The 21,743-nt window shown below is 57.2% G+C and overlaps 2 protein-coding genes across 10 annotated transcripts in view; both read left to right on the top strand.

Moving 5' to 3' along the window:
- The first annotated feature begins 282 nt into the window (after window positions 1-282).
- Window positions 283-8,534, top strand: DHX58 (DExH-box helicase 58). The gene is made up of 13 exons (XM_082706145.1): window positions 283-489; window positions 648-815; window positions 1,016-1,217; window positions 1,850-2,040; window positions 2,717-2,833; window positions 3,409-3,535; window positions 3,689-3,880; window positions 4,459-4,715; window positions 5,205-5,354; window positions 5,443-5,604; window positions 6,303-6,493; window positions 7,555-7,651; window positions 7,934-8,534. The coding sequence occupies exons 2-13, from the start codon at window positions 648-650 to the stop codon at window positions 8,117-8,119; spliced, it is 2,040 nt and encodes a 679-aa protein (XP_082562271.1). The 5' UTR covers window positions 283-489; the 3' UTR covers window positions 8,120-8,534.
- A 1,838-nt stretch (window positions 8,535-10,372) lies between these two features.
- Window positions 10,373-21,743, top strand: part of ZNF385C (zinc finger protein 385C) — a 51,858-nt gene continuing 40,487 nt past the window's right edge. For 8 of the 9 annotated variants that reach the window (XM_082706140.1, XM_082706137.1, XM_082706136.1 and 5 more), the window contains exon 1: window positions 10,373-10,454. The gene's annotated coding sequence lies outside the window, so the exon portion shown is untranslated. Of the gene's footprint in view, window positions 10,455-10,805; window positions 10,888-21,743 lie in introns of those variants that run through there. The other variant, XM_082706134.1, reaches the window with a different exon arrangement.

Below are 21,743 nucleotides of genomic sequence, written 5' to 3'. Positions count from 1 at the left end.
CCACTTCTCCCTGCTCCTGGTTGCTCCTGGTCCAGGTGTGGGGGCTGCAGGGGTCCCAGTCTCCACCCAGCCGCCTCGGACTGGGTGTACATGGTTACAACTGGCTCGAAAGACGTGGGGTCGGGGGTTGGGTGGCTGAGACTGCGCAGTTGGGGAAGGGACCAGCAGGAGCCAGGAGGAGTGAAAGGGTACTTTCCTGCAGCTTTGCTGGGGGAGGGGGAAAGAGGAAAGGGAGAAGGGAGATTCCTAAGGCTGAACTCTGCCGGAGCTGACTCCTCCCTCAGTTTCAGTTTCTGTTTTCGATTTCTACTCAGCCCAGGGGCACCGGCATCGGCAAGGGCGTCTGTCGGCATCCGACTAAGCTAAGCTGGCCCTCGCCTAGGCAGCCTCGGCAGCCTTGGCAGGTGTTGCAGATAAGACCCGACAGGGCAGAAGTCAGATAGAGTTTGTGTTACTTCTGCCTCCTGTCTTGGCCAGATCAGGTTCCAGGTAGATCCCTTCCCTGCCTTGCCCCACCTCCCTCAAGCGGGGATGGGGTGGTCTCGGGCCCCAGACTGGGCTCTCTGGGGTGGGGGGAACAGGGGGGGGATTGGGAGTTGGGAGGGGGCTGGGTGGGCCAGGGGTCAGAGTCTCCTTCCATTCTCAAGATGGAGTTGCGACCCTACCAGTGGGAGGTAATCATGCCTGCCCTGGAGGGCAAGAATATCATCGTGTGGCTGCCCACGGGGGCTGGGAAGACCCGGGCAGCTGCGTACGTGGCCAAGAGGCATCTGGAGACTGTGGACGGAGCCAAGGTGGTGGTACTAGTCAACAGGGTGAGTAGCCCACACTCCCCTCGGAGGGGTCTCAGCTCCTCAGGTGTCCCCAGAGCCCGTCAGGAACTCCGGGGCTGCTGTGGCCACCTCTAAGCTCACCTGACTTTTCTCCCATTCCTGTCCCCAGCCCAGTCCTGGGGGGGGGGGGTCACCTTGCCGCCTGTCCAGCTTCCTGCCCTCACCTCATTCTCCGTCCACAGGTGCACCTGGTGAGCCAGCATTGTGAGGAGTTCAGCCGCATGCTGGACAGACGCTGGGCCATTATAACCCTGAGCGGGGACATGGGGCCACGAGCTGGCTTTGGCCACCTGGCCCGGAGCCATGACCTGATCATCTGCACAGCGGAGCTTCTCCAGATGGCGCTGACCAGCCCCGAGGAGGAGGAGCACGTGGAGCTCAATGGTGAGTGCTGTGAGTGAGGGCCAAGGGTACACACCTGAGGCAGCCTACCTGCTGCCCCCAGGACACCCCTTCCAGTAAAGCTGTGGGACATTTGGTGGGAGTGAGGGGTTCCCCATTCACCATACACCCTCAGGGAAGTCAGCCTGGCTATGCTGTGGGATCTGTGGCAAGTCCCCAGAGCCACCCCCGCTGAGCCTCAGTTACTAATGTGTAAAATGAAGGTAAGTCACCCCTGCCTAGGCTGCTCTCCGGAGCCCTGGTGCAAGTTGAGAAAGGAGGAAGGAGCTCCAGTGGGTGGAGTCAGGGCTCAAGGTCAGGTGCCCTAACTTCACACCAGATGCCCCCCACCCCCGCCCCCTGCCCCACTCACCTGGGTGCGCCTGTGGCAGAGGTTGTACTGTTTGCAGGGCTGAGGCCTGAGCTCCTGCAGCTGGGGGCGGTAGGTCTGCGGTGACATGATGCGCCATGTGTCCAGGTTGGCACAGAGCTGGGTAAAGACAAAAGGGTTCACTCGAATGGGGGACAGTCCTGTGAGGACAGTGTGCAGCCTGTGGGGGCTGCATTCAGAAAAGCTTATGGGGGAGGAAGAGCTTTGCGGGTGTAGGTCACAGCCTTGCCCCTCATGTCCCCAGCCTTCTCCCTGCTCGTGGTGGATGAGTGTCACCACACGCACAAAGACACTGTCTACAATGTCATCCTGAGCCGGTACTTAGAGCATAAACTCCAGAGGACACGGCCCCTGCCCCAGGTGCTGGGGCTCACAGCCTCCCCAGGCACTGGCGGGGCCTCCACGCTCAAGGGGGCCATCGACCACATCCTGCAGGTCAGCTTGGCCCCTGTGGCCCTGCCCCTACCAGAACCCGCCACCCCTGCCACCTGCCCCATGCCCTCCCCAGGCTCTCCCAGGCACACAAGCTCCAGCCTCCAGTGGCTTCTCACTGTGCTTAGATTAGACTCTGCCGTCTCTATCGGGGCTTACAAAAGTTCCATGGACCCAGCCTGCCTCTCCAACCTAGTTTCTGGCACCCTCCCCTCACGCCTACTCTACCAGCCTTCTCTCTGGATCTTGAGCATATCAGGTCCTTCTCAGGACCTTTGTACTCGCTCTTCCTTTTGCCCTGAATGCCCTTCCCCCTGCACTTGACCTGTCTGGCTCCTCCTTGTCACTCAGGGAACAGCTTAAATGTCACCGCCTCAGAACCTTCCCCTGCACCGTAACAAGCCAGCCAATTTTATTGTCCTCAGAGCTCATTAATACTGCCTGAAACCCTCCCATTCTGCTAGCTTCACTGGTTTGTCATCTGTCTCCCCAACTCCAAAATAAGACTCTCTGGATCCCCACTACCTACAACAGCCCTGGGCACAGTGCTGGTGAGCAATAAATATTTCTTGAGGAAGTGAATCCCCACTTCCGGTGGCCCTGCTCCAGTCTCAGAGTTCCGCCCACTGTCCTCACAGGACTGTCCCCCATTCGAGTGAACCCTTTTGTCTTTACCCAGCTCTGTGCCAACCTGGACACATGGCGCATCATGTCACCGCAGACCTACCGCCCCCAGCTGCAGGAGCTCAGGCCTCAGCCCTGCAAACAGTACAACCTCTGCCACAGGCGCACCCAGGTGAGTGGGGCAGGGGGCGGGGGTGGGGGGCATCTGGTGTGAAGTTAGGGCACCTGACCTTGAGCCCTGACTCCACCCACTGGAGCTCTGGGACTTCCGGGTACTTGCTTATTTCTCTGAGCCTCTATTTGTCGGTTGTGTGAAATGGGGAAGCTCCAGCCGGTGCCCACAGCCTCTTGTTTGACTCCCTGATGCCTTCTGGGGCATCTGTAGGGACCCTGTGGAATACTTTGCAAACCCTACACCTCCGGCCCTACACCTAGGGCTGAGGCTTTCTCCTGTGGTGTAGACACTGTCTGGCGTCTGCTAGGACAAGGGCTGCATAAGGACTTAGACATTGCTGTCCCGGGGTCAGAGGTCAAGGGCGCGCAGGAGCTGGAGGACCCCAGCCCCGAGATGGGACTCCATATCCCGGCAGGCTTCTCTCTGAGCTCCCTCTTCTCCAACACCGACCTGGCGGCAGGAGCCATGCGGCTTCAAGCGCAGATCAGCTCCCCCACTGGGTGCTCGAGGCTGCACCCTGCACCCTCTTCCCCAGGTGTATGGGAATCCCTTCACGCCCTCTTCCCCTCCAGGACCCATTTGGGGACACACTGAAGAAACTCATGGACCAAATCCACAACCGCCTGGAGATGCTCGAGTTGAGCCGGGACTTCGGGACGCAGAATTACGAGCAGCAGGTGGTGGAGCTGAGCCAGGCTGGTAAGGGGGGCGGTCGGCGCGGAGGGCCTGGAGGTTGGGACCTGCCGGGGCGGAGCTCCCCCGAGGGGGCGCGGGGCGGCGGAGTCTAATGCGGGAGAAGGCCTGGAGGGGCGTGGCCGCGCAGACCTTGAGGCCTTTCCATCCCTCCCGCAGCGGCCGAGGCCGGGCTCCAGGAGCGCCGGGTCTACGCTCTTCACCTGCGGCGCTACAACGATGCGCTGCTCATCCACGACACGGTCCGTGCTGTGGACGCCCTGGACTCGCTGCGGGATTTCTACGACAAGGAGCGCGCCACGAAGACCCAGATCCTGCAGGCCGAGCGCTGGCTGCTGGCGCTGTTTGATGGTGAGACCCGCGGGAACTGGACTAGACGGGACCCCGGCGCCAGCGCAGGGTGGCAAGGGGCTAACGAGGGTACTGGGGCCCTGTTTTTCTAACCGAGAGTCAAGGACCTGGATAGGACAAAAGATGTATGCCCTCATTTTTAAAGGTTTGTATAGACATGAAAACGAATTCATTTAGTTGGGGGGACTGTCTCTTGAAGGTCTGGGGTGTTGTGATACCTTGAAGCTGGGAAAGGGAGGTGGTCAGCGAGTGGCATTTAAGGCAAGAGGCCTCAGCAAGCCTGAGGGGCGGGGCAAGGACCTTTCTGAACAGAGACACCTGAGGTTGAGTTCATCCTGGGCAGCAGAGGTCAGAGATGTGTCTGCAAAGAATTCTGTACTGTAGGCCCCTGGTGTCAGGCTGGGTCGGGGGGCAGAGCGTGTCCTTGAGTGTTGTCTTGGGGGCCCTTCCGGGGGAATCAGGAACAGATAGCTTCAGGCTCCCTCTACTCCTGTCCCTGTGAGCCACACCCTCTCCCGCCCTGCCCTCCCCACCTCCAGGCCTGATGCCTGTGCCTCTGTTTTGGGCCTTTCTGGCAGATTACAAGAATGAGCTGGCCCACCTGGCAACATGCAGCCCGGAGAACCCAAAACTGGAGACGCTAGAACAGATCCTGCGGGAGCAGTTTGGGGGCAGCGACGACCTACCCCGGGGCATCATCTTCACGCAGACCCGCCAGAGCGTCCACTCCCTCCTGCTCTGGCTCCAGCAGCAGCCGGGCCTGAAGACCATGGACATCAGGGCTGACGTGCTGATCGGGGCAGGGAACAGCAGCCAGAACACCCATATGACCCAGGTGTGGGCTTTGAGGAGAGGAGCCAGCACTGGGGGAGTTCTTAGGGGAGAGGGGTGGGGTAGAGTCTTCACGGAGCTGTGGCGGCCTGGTTTCCCCAGACAGAAGGCAGAGAACAGGGGGAGAGGGGTGCACTCTGAGATCCCCGGTACTGAGGGTTTTCCTAGTTTGGGGATCCCTGGGCACAGAGAGGCTGACGCTTGGGGAATCTGCAGGGAAGGAGGTAAGTGCTGTCTTCAGGACAGAGGATCAGAGGTCTGGAGTCCCTTGCTGGAGAAGAATAGGTCCTGCTACCTCCTACCATAGACAGGTGCAGGCCCTTAAGAGTCTGTAGGGGAGGCAGGGGTAGGTGGTTGGTCACCTGGCAAGACGGGCAAGATGCTGGGGGTAGCGGTGGAGACTCAGGCTCCCTCGGAAAAGGGGCAAACTCTTGAACCAGGTGAGGCAGGCAAACCACTTGGTGCCCATCCTCTTGCTCCTCCCCTACCCCAGAGAGACCAGCAAGAAGTGATCCGGAAGTTCCGGACTGGCACCCTGAACCTCCTGGTGGCCACAAGTGTGGCGGAAGAGGGACTGGACATCCCCCAGTGCAACGTGGTGGTGCGCTACGGGCTCCTGACCAACGAGATCTCCATGGTCCAGGTGCGCAAACCCTGTGTTGCCAACAGCCCTCAAAGGTCCTCGTGGGACCACAGGCCCACTCAAGGCGGTGCCCAATCTCCTCCCTCAGGCCAGGGGCCGCGCCCGGGCTGGTCAGAGCAAATACTCGTTTGTGGCAACCCAAGGCAGTCGGGAGCTACGGCGGGAGCTGACCAATGAGGTGCTGGAGAGGCTGATGGAGCGGGCTGTGGCCGCCGTGCAGGAGATGGACGAGGCCGAGTACCAGGCCAAGGTCTGGGTGGTCTGCATACCATGCGGGCTGGGGGTCGGGGCTGAGGGCAATCCACCTGCAAGGCCTCTGGCTGCACGCGCACACACATGCCCCCTGCCCCCCCTTTCCTGGGGACTGATGTGGCCCGCCTGGGAACGTTTGAATGGCAGGGAGGGTAGAGGCCAAGGCTGGGGCTTCCTGGGAAGGCAATGACCCTTCTCCAAGATGCCATGTCACCATGTATCTGTGAGGGCTGCCTTACAGCGCTTCTGGCACCAGGCTTGGGGGAAACAAACAAAGACATGTGCACAAAATAAGCCCAGAACCAGGAGTTAAATCAGTTTCCCCTGAGGCAGGGTCACCATTGTCCAACCTCACCCAGGACGGTCCCTGTGGATCCCTATCATCCCAGCATAATTATTAGTGATGCCCCATGTTACAGTCAAAGAAGCAGCTTTGCACAAAATCCTCCATAGAGGAGGCAGAGACTCGGCAACAGAGCTCGCCCTACTCCCAGCATTGTCCCTGCTCCCAGCATTGCCCCTGGTCCCTATTCTTTTTCTCCACAGACCTGCTTCTCGAAGCTCCAGGGAGGGTGGAGGGAAGTCCCTTCTGGGTACTAATGATCTGAGGTCTCCGGGAGCCCTTAGACCCTGAGAGTGTTCCAGGGGTCAGGCCTGTGAGGCCCCAGCTCTGCCTGGTGTCCCCTCTGACCCCAGATCCGGGACCTGCAGCGGGGCGCTCTGGTCAAGCGGGCGGCCCGGGCAGCCCAGCGGGAGAGTCAGCGGCAGGAGTTCTCAGCCGAGGAGGTGCAGCTCCTCTGTGTCAACTGCATGGTGGCCGTGGGCCATGGGAGTGACCTGCGGAAGGTGGAGGATGCCCACCACGTCAACGTGAACCCCAACTTCTCGTGAGGCCAGGGGAAGGGGCTGGCAGGATGAGAGGGAGGGAGGGGCGTGGTGGGGGACCGAGAGCGCCTCTCATCCAGACCGTGCCCTGAGACTTGGGGAGCTGAAAGGGCATTTTTGACAAGTACCAAGTCTGTATTTTCAAGCGGCTGGCTGGACAGGTTTTATCACTGCCCCATTTCACATGTAAGCAAACAGAGGCTCAGAGAGGCAGAGTGACTTGTCCGGGCTCCCACGGCCACTGGGTGGTTGGGCAGGCACTGCCGTTCAGGACACCAAATGCTGAGAGGCCACGAACTGGGCTCCCCACCTACCTCCCCATCCAGTCCCACCTACTCTGAAGACAGAGGGGCTGCTTGTCCCTGAAGCATCACCCTCTCATCCTCTGTCCCCTTGAGGGTAACCTTCCCCCATCCTCCATCTGTCCATCCATCCATCCGCTAATTAAGTATTTACTAGGGAGCCCCTGTGTGCCAGGCCCCTGGGCCAAGGTTCTGCACACCAGGTCCTCTCATTTAAGGAGGCAGCATTTTAACGAGTTCTTGTAGGACGGATCAGGCTGGCGGGGGGGGGGGGGGGGGGGGGAGGGGATGAGCCGAGGCAGGGATGATGTGCGAGCACTGCCTCTGGCTGGCTCGTGTGGGAAGGACCGTGAAGGCTGAGACCCCGAAGAAGACAGGCTGGCTGGGGGAGAGCCGTGAAGTTCAGGCCTGAAAGTCTGGCCTTTGTCCCACAGGCAGAGAGGAGTCTTGGGTGGATTTTGAGCAAGGGAGTGTCAAGGTCAGATTTACATTTTTAGAAGGTCGCCCTGGCAGTTATGTGATGAATTGGGATGGAAAGGTGGAGCTGGGAGAGGCACCGGGGGTGGGGTGGTTAGAATCATCTGGGTGTGTAGTGCTGAGGCCTGAGCCCAAGCAGAGGGCACGCAATGAGGCCGCACAGGCAGAACTTACTGGAGGGCAGAGCTCCAGGCTCTGCGGAGTCTCTGTGCCTCTTAGCCGGCAGAAGAGCCCGAGGCCCAGCAAGCAGGAGGGCATGAGGACTGACTCCCATTCCTCTCCAGGATCTACTACAGTGTCTCCCGGGGGGCTGTGGTCATTGACAGAACCTTCAAGGACTGGAAGCCTGGGGGTACCATTCACTGCAGGAACTGTGGGGAGGTAAGTGTTTGGACCTCAGTCCTCAACTCCAGTCTTCAGAATCCCTAGTCTGAGAGAGGAGGCCCAGCCTTCTGCCATCAGGACACCCTCCTGCTCCGCCTCAGGAGCCCCCAGTTGGAGAAGAAGGGTTGAACTGCTAGCTTAGGGAGCCCACGATGTGATTGCGGAGACAGCTCTGAGGTGGGAGACACAGGCCGTGCATTCACAGATCCCCCACCTTGAGGAGAGAAGCCCAGTCTGAGGACAGTGACCCCAGCCCAGCCTTCCCTGTTCCACCCTCAGGCCTGGGGTCTGCAGATGATCTACAAGTCGGTGAAGCTGCCGGCGCTCCGGGTCCGCAGCATGCTTCTACAGACGCCCCGGGGGAGAGTCCAGGCCAAGAAGTGGTCCCGCGTGCCCTTCCCAGTGCCTGACTTTGACTACCTGCAGCACTGCACCCAGAACCTGGCGGACCTCTCCTTGGAATGAGCCCCTTGTCACTGAAGTGCCCACCTCCGCCTGCAGGGGGCAGGAGAGTCCGCAGAAGCCACTGTCTTCCCCCTGGCAAAGCTTGGGGCCCAGCCCCTCCAGCCTGAGTCATCAGCTTGGGGGTGCCATGCTGACCAGCCACAGAGGAACCTGGGGCGCCCAAGCTGGCTCAGACTCCCACGCTGAGGAAGCAACTCGGGGACCACAGCTCGCCCCCAAGCCCCCCTCACACCCACAGATACTCAAATGCACTGGATAGAGGCAGGGTTTGGAGAGGAAACAGAGGCAGGAAGCTGTCCACACTCTACTAGCAATGAACACGGTTTCCCTTGACTCCTTAACATTCCTTCCCCTCTATTTTTTGAGGCTCCTCATAAATTGAAAATAAACTAGTAGAAAATTGCTATAGAAAAAATGTGGTGGGGCGCCTGGATGGCTCAGTTGGTTAAGTGTCTACCTTCAACTCAGGTCATGATCTCAGGGTCCTGGGATCAAGCCCCACCTAGGGCTCTCTGCTCAGCAGAGAGCCTGCTTCTTCCTCTCTTCCCCACTCATCTCTCTTGCTATCTTGGACTCTCTCAAATACATAAAATCTTTAAAAAAAAAAAAAGATGTATTTAAAAAATAGATCTGTTGAGGTATAATTGACATAAAATACACTACATATTCATAGCGTACAGCTTGATAAATTTTAACCTATCTTCCACAATCAAAATAATGAACGTAGCCATCACCCTTAAAAGTTTCCTTGTTCCCAAGTAACCCCTCCCCAGCCCTGATCTGCTTTGTGGTCTATTTTTAATGTTAAAGTTGTTTTGTTTTTTAACCACCCCTCTTTATGGTTCCCATGTAACATTATTTGGAGAGCACATCACAAGTTTAAATTTGAGAGCCATCCAGAAGGTGAGCTGCCCCCCCCCCCGCCCCCTCCACCTCCTTAGAGGCTCCAACCCCAGCAGCGCCCCCTCTGTCTTCCCCTAACCCCCAGGCCACCTCCCCAGGCTGGGGAGAGGCTGAGATCCAGGACTGCAGGCATGGTGCTCAGATAGGCACGGGAGTGGGGGAAGTGGTAAAGGCCTAAATTTTCTGTTCTCATTTTAACAAGAAAGAAGAGAAAGAAAGGCAAGATCTAGGTTGATTCTTCAGGGAAAGGGCTATTTCTGTAGTAAGAGGCCCAGCAGGCAGGAGTCACCTTCAAGAGGAAGGGAGGGGGCTAGGGCAGAGATTTGAGAGCAGGATGGCGGTCCTTCCTGCCATCTAACCCCCTTCCCTCCTGCTACATCCTTGGTCCTGCCTAAGGGCTAGACAGGGAAATGAAGCCCTCTCTTTCCCCCAGCACCTTCTGTCTCCGGTCTGTCTCTTGTCTGATGGAGGCTGAAATTCCAGTTCCAGTCTCTCTGGTCTCCGTCGCCCCAGAGGGTATCCCTTTCCCTAGGGGTCTTCCTCCTAATCTCCAGTGTCCCTCAGCCTTGGTTCCAGGACTCTCCCTTCTCCCTGTTGTCACATCTCCGCCTCCTGGGGCCTGTCTTCTGCCCATCCGCCACTCCCACTTCGCCTTCAGTTATCTCCCCTGCCAACAACGTGCCTTTTACAGGTCAATAAAATTAGCGACTGGGGGCCGAGGGAGGGGGGCAGGGGCCCAGGGGTGCTAAGCTCAGTGGCCTTGAATGCGGCTGGACGCACGGAGTCTGGACGCCTGTCATTCCAGGGCTAAACGGTGACAGCTGAGGGGCTTGAGCTGGCGTTGGGGGGGCAGGGGCTAGAGTTGCAGGGAGGGTTGGATGGAGGTTAAAGACGACCTGGGCACCTAATGGTCCTCTCAGTGGTCTGGACCCCTATGCCGCTCTCCTTTGGATGGGGGGCCCTGACTTTATACTGGGTGACTTGTCTCGCACCCACCTTGCCAGGCTGGGAGAGCTTTCTTGAGCTAGAATGGAAGGGAAAACTCGGGCCACGAGAGGTTCCAAAGCATTCTTTTTCTGGTGAAGCGTCTTCATGTGGACCCACGGCCTCCCGGCCATGTGGGCTAGGCTGCCCGAAGCAGGAGGGTTCGTAGAGTCCTCAGGACGCAGGCAACCTACCTTTTTAGCACTCAAGAAGCCAGAGCTCCAGACCTTCCCTAGTGGCCCTGAAGCTCTCCTCCCTTCCAGCCCACCTGAATGAACCCGCCCACCCGGCCCAACCACGACTCAGGGAGGGGCTCCGCCGCAGCTCCCCCTCCCGGACCCCGCCCCCGAGCCGGGCCCCGCCCCCTCCCCCGGCCAGCCCCAAGCCGCCGCGCTCCGGAGCGCTGCGAGAGCAGGTGGCCGCGGCGGACTCCGTCTCTGCCCTGCAGGTAAGTCAGCGACGCGGACTGGTCCACGCTGAGGACCTCGAGGGCAGCTCGGGGAGAACAAGGCAGCCCCCACCACCTGTCCTGTGCCCTGGTCTCAAGACTGGGAGACCCCAAGGGACAGCGAGGACAACCCTTTGGCTCTGCGCAGGGACGCTGGGCAGCTAGCGGGTGGGACTAAACTCTGGAGAAGTTTGGAGGCTCCCGGCTGGTTATCCTTGATGCCCCGGTGGGCTCTGAGGGGTGAGAAGGGACAGAGCCGGGCATTAGGCACGTGGCTTTCTGGAGAGCATTAGGTTGGGGGTACTGACTGCAAGGCTCCTGGTGACGACCCACTCACTGACTTGGGTTCTCTGGGCCTCATCCAAGTGCGGCATCCTTTCCTTAGGGATCGATGGGGGTGACCCAAACATCGTCTGTTCTGTGGGTAAACGAGGTAAGAGTCCACAGCTGAGCCGGGACCCAGGTTTTCTGGTAAGCCCGGGGCAACCGCATCATTTGTTACACCTGGGTAACAAATATGTGTTATGCGTGGGTGAGTTGGGGTGAGGGAGCCCAGGGATCATTCAGACGATCTGGGGAGCCCAGAGAGCCTGGTGACTGCCTGTATCTTTTCTGTGTTCATGTCCCAGAGCCAGGTGGAAAAGGTGATCACCGGAGGGAGTCTTCCTGCGAGTGCATTTGTAGGCTCCATGCTGGGGTTTGGGTTGTAGGAAAGGGGTTCTGCCTCCTAGTACTCAAGGAGGGTTTCCTGGAAGAGGAGGTCTAGGGCCGACAGCTCAGATGTCATGCTCAGAGCCACAAAGGAGAGTCAGACTTTGGGCCTTGGTGCTGGGCTGGGGTAGAGCAGAGGTCCCCAGACTGGAGAAAAAAGGGAGGTCAGGATGGTGCCCTCTGGATCCAGCCAGGACCCCACAGACCTTCTAGAGATCATCCCAAGCCCAGAGACAGATGGAAATCCAACGGAGGTGGGAGGGCTTCCTGTGTATGTCTAGTTTCCCCATTCCGTTGTCTTCTTCCACCACACAAGCTATCATTGTCAGGAAGTTCTTTCTCATATCTGACCTTCATCCCTTCTGCTTCTGTGCCTGCTTCTTGCTTCTGGGAGGCAGTGTGCTATAGTGGAAAAAGCAGGGTTGTTGTGGTCAGTTAGACTTGAGTTCTATCACCTGTACCTACCGTGTGACCTTGGGCAAGTTTCTTAATTAACCTCTTTGAATTTGCTTCCCCACCTGTAAAATGGGGATAATAATAGAGCCCAACTCATAAGGTGGCCGCAAGGATTAAATGAGAATATGCAGGGAGGGCGCTTAGCATAGTGCTTGGCGCCTGGTGAGAGCTCAACAAGTATGAATGTCCCCTCGCATGTAAGACAGCAAAGCCGATCTGCGGGGGCGGGGGGGGGGGGGGGCGGAGTTTTTTTTAAACTTGGCCAGAGAGAGCAATGCCCTTCACCACCACCCCCCCTCTAGCCCCTGCCCCCTGCTGGTCCCTGGATCTCAGCTAGACCCATCTGGGCTCCCCAGGGCCCCTCTCCTCTTTTGGAGAAGAAGGGGGGTGCCCAGCAGGGCAGGGGCCACTGGCAGCCGGAGCCCACTTGGGGCTATGCCTTAAGAGAACAGAGTGGCTTAGAGACCCAACTGAAAAAAAAAAAAAAAAAAAAAAGCCTGTTGCCATCACTTCCCTGCCCTCCTTGCCACCAGAAATCTACAAGTTGGGATCAAGCTGCACTAAATTTTTCCAGGAAGATAAATAATACAAGTGACTAAAAGTCCTGTTTGGGGATTGTCCAAGCTGCCCTCCAATGGAAAGACAGCTTCAGTCCCTGGCCCGAGCTCTGGAGGCTGCTGGGGAAGGCTGGCTCTAGTAATCACCCTTAAACCTGAGCAGGGGAGGGAGAGCCTGTGTCCCCACTGGGTGATTTCAAGGGCTCTGCTTGCATCCCCCTCTGGCCAGCCCTCTCCCTGTGGGCTGAGGGGTCAGCAAGGCCAAGGAGAAGAGGCTGTATGTCCCCGTCAAGATCACATTCTCCAGGGGCACCTGGGTGGCTCAGTGGGTTAAAGTCTCTGCCTTCAGCTCAGGTCATGATCCCAGGGTCCTGGGATCGAGCCCTGTATTGGGCTCTCTGCTCAGTGGGGAGCCTGCTTCCTTCTTTCTCTCTCTCTGCCTGCCTCTCTGCCTACTTGTGATCTCTCTCTCTCTGTCAAATAAATAAATAAAATCTTAAAAAAAAAAATCACATTCCCCAGATCTGTGACTCAGGAGGTCCCTGCCCAGAGGGTCACCAGCTTGCTGCCAGCCTGTGCAAGCTTCTGCCCTGGGCCAGTTCTCAATGCAGGTTATGTCGTTAGCGTGGGCTCCCCTGAACTTGAAGGGCCACTGATGACAGCTAAGGGGCAGCTCTTTGCCAGGCATGAGGACGGAGCCCGGACGTGAGGCTGGGCATCCACACACATGCATCAGTGTCCCTTGAGGTGCAGAAAGGAGCTCTCCCTGCACAGCATCATTCTCCCGCAAAACTCCCTGGAGTGGGAGAAATCTATATTGGAACCTGGTCTTCCAGGTTGTTGTGAGAGCGTCCTTGTCAAGATGGGAGGTTAGAACACGTTGTCATTGAGAGTGTGTTGGCTCGATTTCTAACTTTTAAATATTTAGTCCTGGATAGATGGGCCCCCACTCGTTCTCCTGCCCCAGGCCCTACAAATGTTAGGAGTGGGATTGGCAGCACCCGTGACTGACGCTGCTGTTCCATGAATTCCCTTCCTGCTCACTCATTCCCTGCCTCCCCCAGCCCCATCAAGCAGCACCCCTGCAAAACCAGGCTTAGGACACACCCCCCTGGACCAGAAAGGAGCTTCAAGGTGAAATGGAGACTGTCAGCTGTCACTAATAAGCAGTCCCCACTTGGGCTCACTGACCTCATTCTCCACCCCAAAATTGGGACAGATTTTTTTCAAATGTCCTGTAATGCTTAAGTGGGAATGGATGAGAGGGAGAGAGTCGGTTGTCTCCTGAGCGCGGAGAGGGTGTGGACACTCTCTGGGCCCCAGGAGCTCAGCCGAGCCGCCGCAGCAGGGGGGGGAGGGCTGTGAGGCTGTAGGGGGGGGAGGTCAGGGTTGGATCCCACCACCCCTCCCACCGCCCTTCTCGGAGAGAGAGATGCCCACAGCCAGGAAGGGCCCGTGGGTCTGTAACGTGGGTCCTCCTGTAAGTTAGAATCTTGGGCTTTGGCTGGAGAAGCATGTGGGGGCCAGCTGGCCAGGCAGTGGGGGTCATCCCTGGTGGGAATGAACAGCACATTGGTCTCGACTCCAGTAGAGTGCCCTGTGGCACCTGGACACGCCGTCTGTTCAGAGGAGAGAGATGCACGGCCTTTTTTGTGGCCATCTCTTACGCTCCTCAACTCTGATTGGACTCTTTGAGGACCAGACCTGCCACCTTGGCCCCCGTTGGCGCCCTGGAGGCCTTGGTGGAGCTGGATGCAGGCACACTGACCCTCGGACATTCTCACACAGCCAGGCACACGTGTCCCCCCGCATGAGCTCGCAGATGGCCCTGTCCGCGCTGGCACACCCCTAAACTCTGCTCCGAGGGCAATGTGAGGGATGGGGCCCCTGCAGGCCCATGCTGACACGTGCACCTGGGCCACCCGCCTGCCTCCACCACAGCCACCATGTCACCCTCCCCGATCGGTGACTTTTCATTCACCTTGGGTGACCTGCCAGCTCCAGTGGCCAAGGGTTGGCTTACTCGGGGGTGGCTGGGGGCCAGACTCCTACAGAGCTTCGGTGCTGGGCACAGAAGACAGCAGCAGTGCCCTCCTGGGGCTCCCTGCAAACCTCACTGGACTCAACACTTGGCTCCTCTGCCCCTCCCCCAAATCTGTCTGGAGTGTCCCCAGCCCCTGAGTCTCACTCCATCCGTCTGTCCCTGCGTAGCTCTGTGTGTCTCTTTCTGCCTCTCGGCTTCTAAGTGCATCTGTCCCTGGGTCTCCTGCTTGGGCCTTCCCCTGCGTCCATGCCTTTCATTTCTTTCTGTCCCTCTTCTCTCCCTATCTCTGGGTCCATCTCTTTTTCTGTGTGACTTTCTTTCTCTCTCTCTCTTTTTCTCTGTGTGTCTCTGCCCCCTGTCTTTATCTCTCTCTCTCTCTCTCTCACACACACACACACACACACACACACTTCTCCCAGGCTCTCTCCTTGTCTCAGCTCTGTGTCTCCAAGTGAACGGCATCTCTTGAGTCCGTCTTTCTGTCTTTACCTTTCTCCCTCTCTGCTCTAAGTCTGAGTGGGTGTCTGTCCGATCCCTGTCTGTCTTACTCTCGGGACGTGTCCCAGAGGAGCAGGACAGCCAGGGTGTATAGAAGGCGACGAAACTGTCCTCTTGTCTGGACCGCTCCACTGCTAGGGGAGGAGAAATACCAGGTTCTGGAGAGGACGGATGCCAGCCCACCTTCCCTAGCTGCTCTGTCAGGAACTTCAGAACTTGGGGGCTTTGGCCCCAGACTTCGTCTTCAGCCACAATGTCCACGGTCATAGCTGGGGAGAAGGGCTGGGGGTTCTGAGTCACAAAGAAGAAAGCCCCTTGTCTGTCTGGTTGGTCTGAGCTGAAGGAAGGGTGTTGGGGACGTGGAGTCTCCCTCAGAAAAGGCACTGACCAGAGTGGGGCTGACTTGATACTTTTCCTCGAAGCAGCCAAGCTCAACGCACCCACCCCAGGCCCCAGCTTCCTGCTCCAAACCACCAGCGTACTCCCCACCCTGTTCCAAACACTTCCGCCAACCGGCCCAGGGCTAGGGGCCTGCTCTGCCTCCTGCCCTCTCCCCAGGCCCCCACCTCAGCCTGGCCTCTCCTTACTGCCTTGGCCTCTTGCACAGGAGCAGCTATGTTGGCTGTTTGTTTTTTTGAGTAAGGTTTCCTTGGGTGGGGAGAGGACCGAATCCACAGATAGTTCTCCCCAGTTCAGATGCCCCAGCGAGAGGCCAGCCTGGGGCCTACCGTGTCCCACCACCGTCACTGCCCTCCCCCAGGTTCCCACCTGCCTCTTCTCCATCCTTGGACCTCAGACTTTCCTCCCCTCCTGGTCTCAGGACGGGCCAGGGTGGAGAGGTATGAGCCATACTGGTCACCATCCCCATTCCTCACCAAGGGGAGGGGAACTACCCGGAGACGGTATTGAGAACTGGACCCCTCAGGTTCTTTGGGGGTTCCCAAAGAGGAACATGTCAGGGGTGGTCTTCAGAAAGTGGGAGAAGTCCGCACACCTGCTTAACCACTGTCAGGCCTGAGGCTTGAGTCAGGGCTAGCGTGATACTCAGAGAACTAGTCCTCTGATGGGCTTGTGGCCTCCAGGGATCTGTCCCAGAACCATCTCCCTGGGACCCTGAGGTCTATTCCTAGACTGTGGTACTGTACTATGTACAGCACCATCTCGTCCTGCTCTCTGAGCACCTGCAGAGTAATGATATCCCCGTTGAGACAGAGTCCAGTCTTGAAACCAGGTCTCCTCCCAGGCTTGGGCCAGAGCTGCCCCCCTGAGCAAACAGAACCCACTTCTCTCCACATCTCACCCTCCCCCACATTCCCTCCATCCTCCATGGCCTGCCGGGGGGACTTCTGGTCCCCGCCCATGTGCCTCCGGTTGGAAAGGGAGTGTAGGGGCAGGTAGCATTCTTGTGACCTCGTTCTGAGATCTGCTGTCCTAGTTAGCAGCCTCCTGAGGGGAGAGGGCCATGAGAAGCTTTTAGACATGGTTTCAACCATCTGGGTGCTAACTGGGAATGCGGCTGTCCCTCGGTTGAGGCTGGGACAACTATTCCGGGGCTTCAGGATGAGGTGTGGAGGTGGCGAGGCCAGAGGGGAGATCAGGAAGTTTCCCCAAATAGCCCAGCCCACAGCCAAAAGTGGGAGCCAGGCGGTGGGGGGGGGGGGTGCAGCCCAGCTGGGGGGCAGCTGGCCAGTTGGCACAGGGACCCAGGCCTTGGGAAGCTGGGCAAGGGGCAGGGATAAAGCAGGTCCAACATTGTCTTCTCTTTTCTCTCTTGCTTATGGGCTCCTCTGGAACTTGGTATCATGAGTAAGGGGGGCAGGGGTGGCAACAGAGGTGAAAGGGTAAGGGTATGTCTCTGTCCTGTCCCTTTTTTCTCCCAAGGCCCATTTCCCTGTCCCCCACTGTCATGACACTGATTTATTCATTCATCCCACAAATGTTTATTGAGCACCTACTGTGTATTACACTTGCTAGGCTTGCCCTGGGAATTCAAGGGGGGGATAAGACAGAATGAGGAAGAAGGAGGTCAAGGAGGCAGGAGAGAGATCCACCTTAAGGAGGGCAGTGAGGGAAGACATCTCATGGAGGTGGCTTTTTGGTATCAGCCATGAGAAGGCAAGATAGGGGCCAGGAGGAAAAGAGCGCTGTTTCAGGCAGAAAGAAGAGTGTTTGAGAATGCTCCAAGATCAGGGGCACCTCGAGGTGCTCCAGGGAGAGAAAGAGCCCAGTGTGGCCAGAGTATCCTGAGCAGGGGAGGGAGGCGTACAAAAACATCAGAGCGGCACAGGATCTTGTGACCTGGACATGTGGACCCCTAGGATGTTTTGAATGCAAACATTTTAAACCAAAACATACCAGCTCTGAAGACTTCTTTAGAAAGTGGTTCCCAGTTTCAACTCTTTTCACCCAACTTAATTCCTTGATCCAACTTTTCCATTTTTTTCTATATGGTACGGCTGAACACATTCCCGTTTTTTCAAAATTCCATTTTAATTTTACTGAAATTATTTTCACCGGCATCAGTGCTGTATACATTTTGCCGTCGAGATTTGTTCCATCAATCAATTCGGCATCCACCGAAGGCTCCTGACCTTAATCTCAGCCATTGTGCGACTAACTGAGTAAATGCATCTGATTTTGGAAGAATTTAAATTTTAAGAAACATCCGTGGCCAACACTGGGTTCTTCTGTCCATTTCAGTCAACGAGGAGTTTTTCCTTTATCTGGTTCTAGCTGTTGTCAGCGTTAGCTCTACCGGTAACATCTGTAGCTGGAGAGGTGTGTTTGTAGCTCAGTAAATCTATGGGAGGAATCCAGTGGAAGAGCGAGTTGGAAGAGGAGGAGGGTTTGGAGGAGATGGTCAGAGGCCAGATCTTCCAGGCTGAGGATAAGGATTCTTCTGAGGGGAAGGTGAGGGAGAAGCCCTTGGAGGTTTAGGGCAGGAGAAGGACATGATCGGATTTCCCTTTTTTTTTTTAAGATTTTATTTATTTATTTGACAGAGATCACAAGTAGGCAGAGAGGCAGGCAGAGAGAGAGGGAAGCAGGCTTCCTGCTGAGCAGAGAGCCCAATGCGGGGCTCGAACCCAGGACCCTGGCATCATGACCTGAGCCAAAGGCAGAGGCTTTAACCCACTGAGCCACCCAGGTGCCCCGGATTTTGCCTTTTTTTTTTTTTTTAAAGATTTTATTTATTTATTTGACAGACAGAGATCACAAGTAGGCAGAGAGGCAGGCAGAGAGAGAGTGAGAGAAAGAGGGAAGCAGGCTTCCTGCAGAGCAGAGAGCCTGATGCAGGGCTCGATCCCATGACCCGAGCCGAAGGCAGCAGCCCAAACCACTGAGCCACCCAGGCGCCCCCCCGGATTTCGCTTTTTAAAGGCTCCTTCTGATGTGTGGAGAATAAACTGGGAAGGTAAAAGATGGAGAAGTGGAGGCAGGGAGGCTGGTGAGAAGGCCATTATGCAGTCCAGGTGGTAAAGAGAAGCCAACAGATTGAAGAAAGATTAGGGAGACAGAAAGGGTAACCAGAATAACCTCCACGTCATTCCCCACCCCTTCAGCCCTGCCTGTCCCTTCCTCTGGGGCCCCAGACACCTTAGAGTCTGGCCACCCGGAATTTGCACAAGGTGGAGACCAAGAAGGGGGTGTTTTCCTTGGGGCTGCCTCCCAGTCTGTCTCCTGGCTGAATGCAGCTGAGGGAGGGTCAGGGATACCCTGCGGAGGCTGGGGGGCGGGTGGGGACCGGCAGGGGTGGGGGCAGCCTTCGCGTCCGCCCAGCCAGAGCACGTGGCTGGAGAGGCCAGGACGACCGCAGGCCTGGCGGTGAAACAGCCCCAGACACAGGGTGCTTGTCTGGCCGTGGCTCTGAGCTCAGGGTGTGACCCTGGGCAGGGGTACAAAGGGTCCTCTGTCAGTGCCGGGCACAGAGCCCACCTGGGCCAGGCCGGGCGCCTGAGGAGTGAGGAGTGCGGGGGGTGCAGGGAGAGAGAAGGCTCCAAGGGCTGTAGACGGACGTGAGGTTTGGGTGTCGGCTCAGGGAGTCCCTTCCTCTCCTTGTTCTCAGTTTCCTCACCTGTAAAATGGAATCTTTTTTTTTTTTTTAAAGATTTTTTCTTTATTTATCTGACAGAGATCACAAGTAGGCAGAGAGGCAGAGAGAGAGAAGAGGAAGCAGGCTACCCGCAGAGCAGAGAGCCCGATGTGGGGCTCGATCCCAGGACCCTGGGACCACGACCCGAGCCGAAGGCAGAGGCCCAACCCACTGAGCCACCCAGGTGCCCCTGTAAAATGGAATCTTAATCCCTGCCTCCCAGACCTGCTGCGTTGTCAGGACCCACATCACTGACGGACGAAGCATCACCTTCATAGAATTGTGTGTTTCTAAAATTATTTAACAGACACACGTAGTGGTTACCATGTGCCTGTTTGCTGAACACTTAATGACTATTGGCTCATTTAATCCCCACGGTGACCCTCTAAGACAGGTACTGTTTATTCTTATTTTACAGAAGGGGAAACTGAGGCACAGAGGTGGCCGAGATCACACAGTTAGAAAGCGGCAGAGGTAGGACTGAACCCAGGCATTATGGCTATACCATGTTGCTTCCCAAAAGAAAGAGGTGGCCACCATGCCAGTCCCCTGAAGTGGGGGGGACCCTGATTCTTCAGCAGGGATAGGGGTGTCTTCGGACACGCCCAAGGCTTGGAGAACACAAGTGTGCAGTGTCTCCCATCCCAGGGCTTGGCCCGCAGGGCAGGGCTAAGGGTAGGAGAGGAGAGAAAGAAGTCAGATTCCACAAGAGGAGATGGGAGGAGGAGACCTAGGAGGAGGGATGGAGCAAGGAGCCCTCGGAGCAGGTCACAACCCTGCTGAGCTGTGGGGACAGCTGTGCTGGGGGTAGATGTATTCCTTCAACTAGGATGAGGCATACCCTGCAGGGTGCCAGGCTGGGTGCCACGTGAGAGAGCCTAGGGTCTGGCCGGGCAGGAAGCATGGGCAGAATGGCACAAGGGTTCTGGCCAAGGGGTCAAGGGCAGCGAGGAAACAGATCCCAAACCCACAACAGTGGGGCCCTTCGGGTTCCATGATCAGCCTAGGAGTACACTCAGGACCTTACTGGGGGAAAAGAGGCATTACCCAGGCTGAGGGCAGAGAGGGGTCAGTGTGTCCCAGAGCAGCGGGTTGTCCCCATGGGGGCATGGCTGGAGTTCGTAGTGAGGGGTTTTCATTGCCAAGCTTGGAGCTCAGACTTTGTCCCCTAGATGTGTTTCTAGACCTACCTGTTCTTCCAAATCACCTGGGTGCTTGTTAGAGAGGCAGATGCTGGATCTCACCCCCGTCCCTAAATCTGACCCCCAAGGGTTGCAGCCCAGCCCAGGATGCTAGACAAGCTCCCCAGGTCCCACTCACATGGACAGACCCCTGGGAAAACTGCAGGGCAAGGGGTTCTCACCTTTGCCTTCACATCAGGATCACCTGGGCAGAATTTAAGATCCCGAGGTCCAGGTGGCACCCCAGCCCCTTCCCGTCAGGACCCCTGGGGAGGGGTCCAGTGATCAGAAGCTTTCAGAGCTGCCCCTGTCTGATTCCAGGTTGAGGACCCTGAGGCAGGCCTGTCCCTCACATCAGCCAGGTCTGGGTTGAACTGTCCCCCTCCTGAGAGAGGCTTTTCCTGGTCACTCATCCTCCCTGACCTCGTGTGGTTATCTCCTTAGAGACCGTGACCCATGATCCCCCTGGATCAAAAATTCCATAACAGGGGCACCTGGGTGGCTCAGTGGGTTAAAGCCTCTGCCTTCGGCTCAGGTCATGATCCCAGCGTCCTGGGATTGAGCCCCGCATCGGGTTCTCTGCTCAGCGGGGAGCCTGCTTCCTCCTCTCTCTCTGCTTACTTGTAATCTCTGTCTGTCAAATAAATAAATAAAATCTTTAAAAAAAAAAAAATTCCATAACAGCCACTCACGACTTTTTTTTTTTTTTTTTAAGATTTTATATATTTATTTGACAGACAGAGATCACAAGTAGGCAGAGAAGCAGGCAGAGAGAGAGGAGGAAGCAGGCTCCCTGCTGAGCAGAGAGCCCGATGCGGGGCTCGATCCCAGGACCCTGGGATCATGACCTGAGCCGAAGACAGAGGCCCCAACCCACTGAGCCACTCAGGCACCCCTAGCCCCTCAGGATCCCCTGGGCGAAGAATGGAGGGCCTGGCTTGTGGCTGGTGTCCAACAGATGTTTATTCCGTGAGTTCCTGAGCCCCAGAGTACAGTTCCTGTACTCTGCCAGGCACAAAGGGATCATCTCCCTACATTATCCCTTACTTTTCCCAAGAACCACATGATGTGGATACCATGGGCCTGTTTTACAGATCAGAGAGGTGAAGCCACTCCCCCAAAGTCTGAAGACTCCTGCCCTAGGCCCCACACTGCCTCCCAGCTCAGACCATTGAGCAGCCCCGGGGGCCCGGATGTAGGGCCTGTGGAGCCTGGGACATGTTGGCGCAGCCCTTCCTAGGGGTGTTCTCGGAACCTCTCGGCTGCCTTTGAAAGGCTTCCTTCATGGCCTGTGAGGGCCGCGTGCTTCCGCCCACCAGCCAATTTGAGGGGAGGACTCCTTGATGTGGCCGGCCCTTCTCCCTGGCCAGCAAGGTAAGACCAGGGCCACCACGCCATCTTCCTCCTTCCTGCTCAGGCTGACCTTGGGATCTCAGGGTCATTTTTAGCCTATCCCTGCCTCCATCCTTCTGGATCCAGCCTCTCACACTGAGGAAGGGGACGGGCCCCAAGGTCCAGTGGGTGGGCCAGAGTGGGAGGATTCTGTTGAACAGACTAAGTAAGAGCATCAGGAAATGAAGGGCGGGTCAAGAAAATTCAAAGATCTTAATTTCTGCAGGGTTGATCCTGGCTGGTAGTCAGGGCCTTTCCCGGCCCTGCTCTGAATGCAAGTCTTTAAGTAAGAGGGAAGGTAGCCAAGGTCCTGGTGAGGACCCCCAGGCCCTCAGCCTTTCCCTTCCCTCCGAGGGG

Source organism: Mustela nivalis (genome assembly GCF_964662115.1).
Source record: "Mustela nivalis genome assembly, chromosome: 17".
Classification (NCBI taxonomy): domain Eukaryota; kingdom Metazoa; phylum Chordata; class Mammalia; order Carnivora; family Mustelidae; genus Mustela; species Mustela nivalis.
Note: the sequence above shows the minus strand (reverse complement) of the source record. Positions and strands in the feature narration are given on the sequence as shown.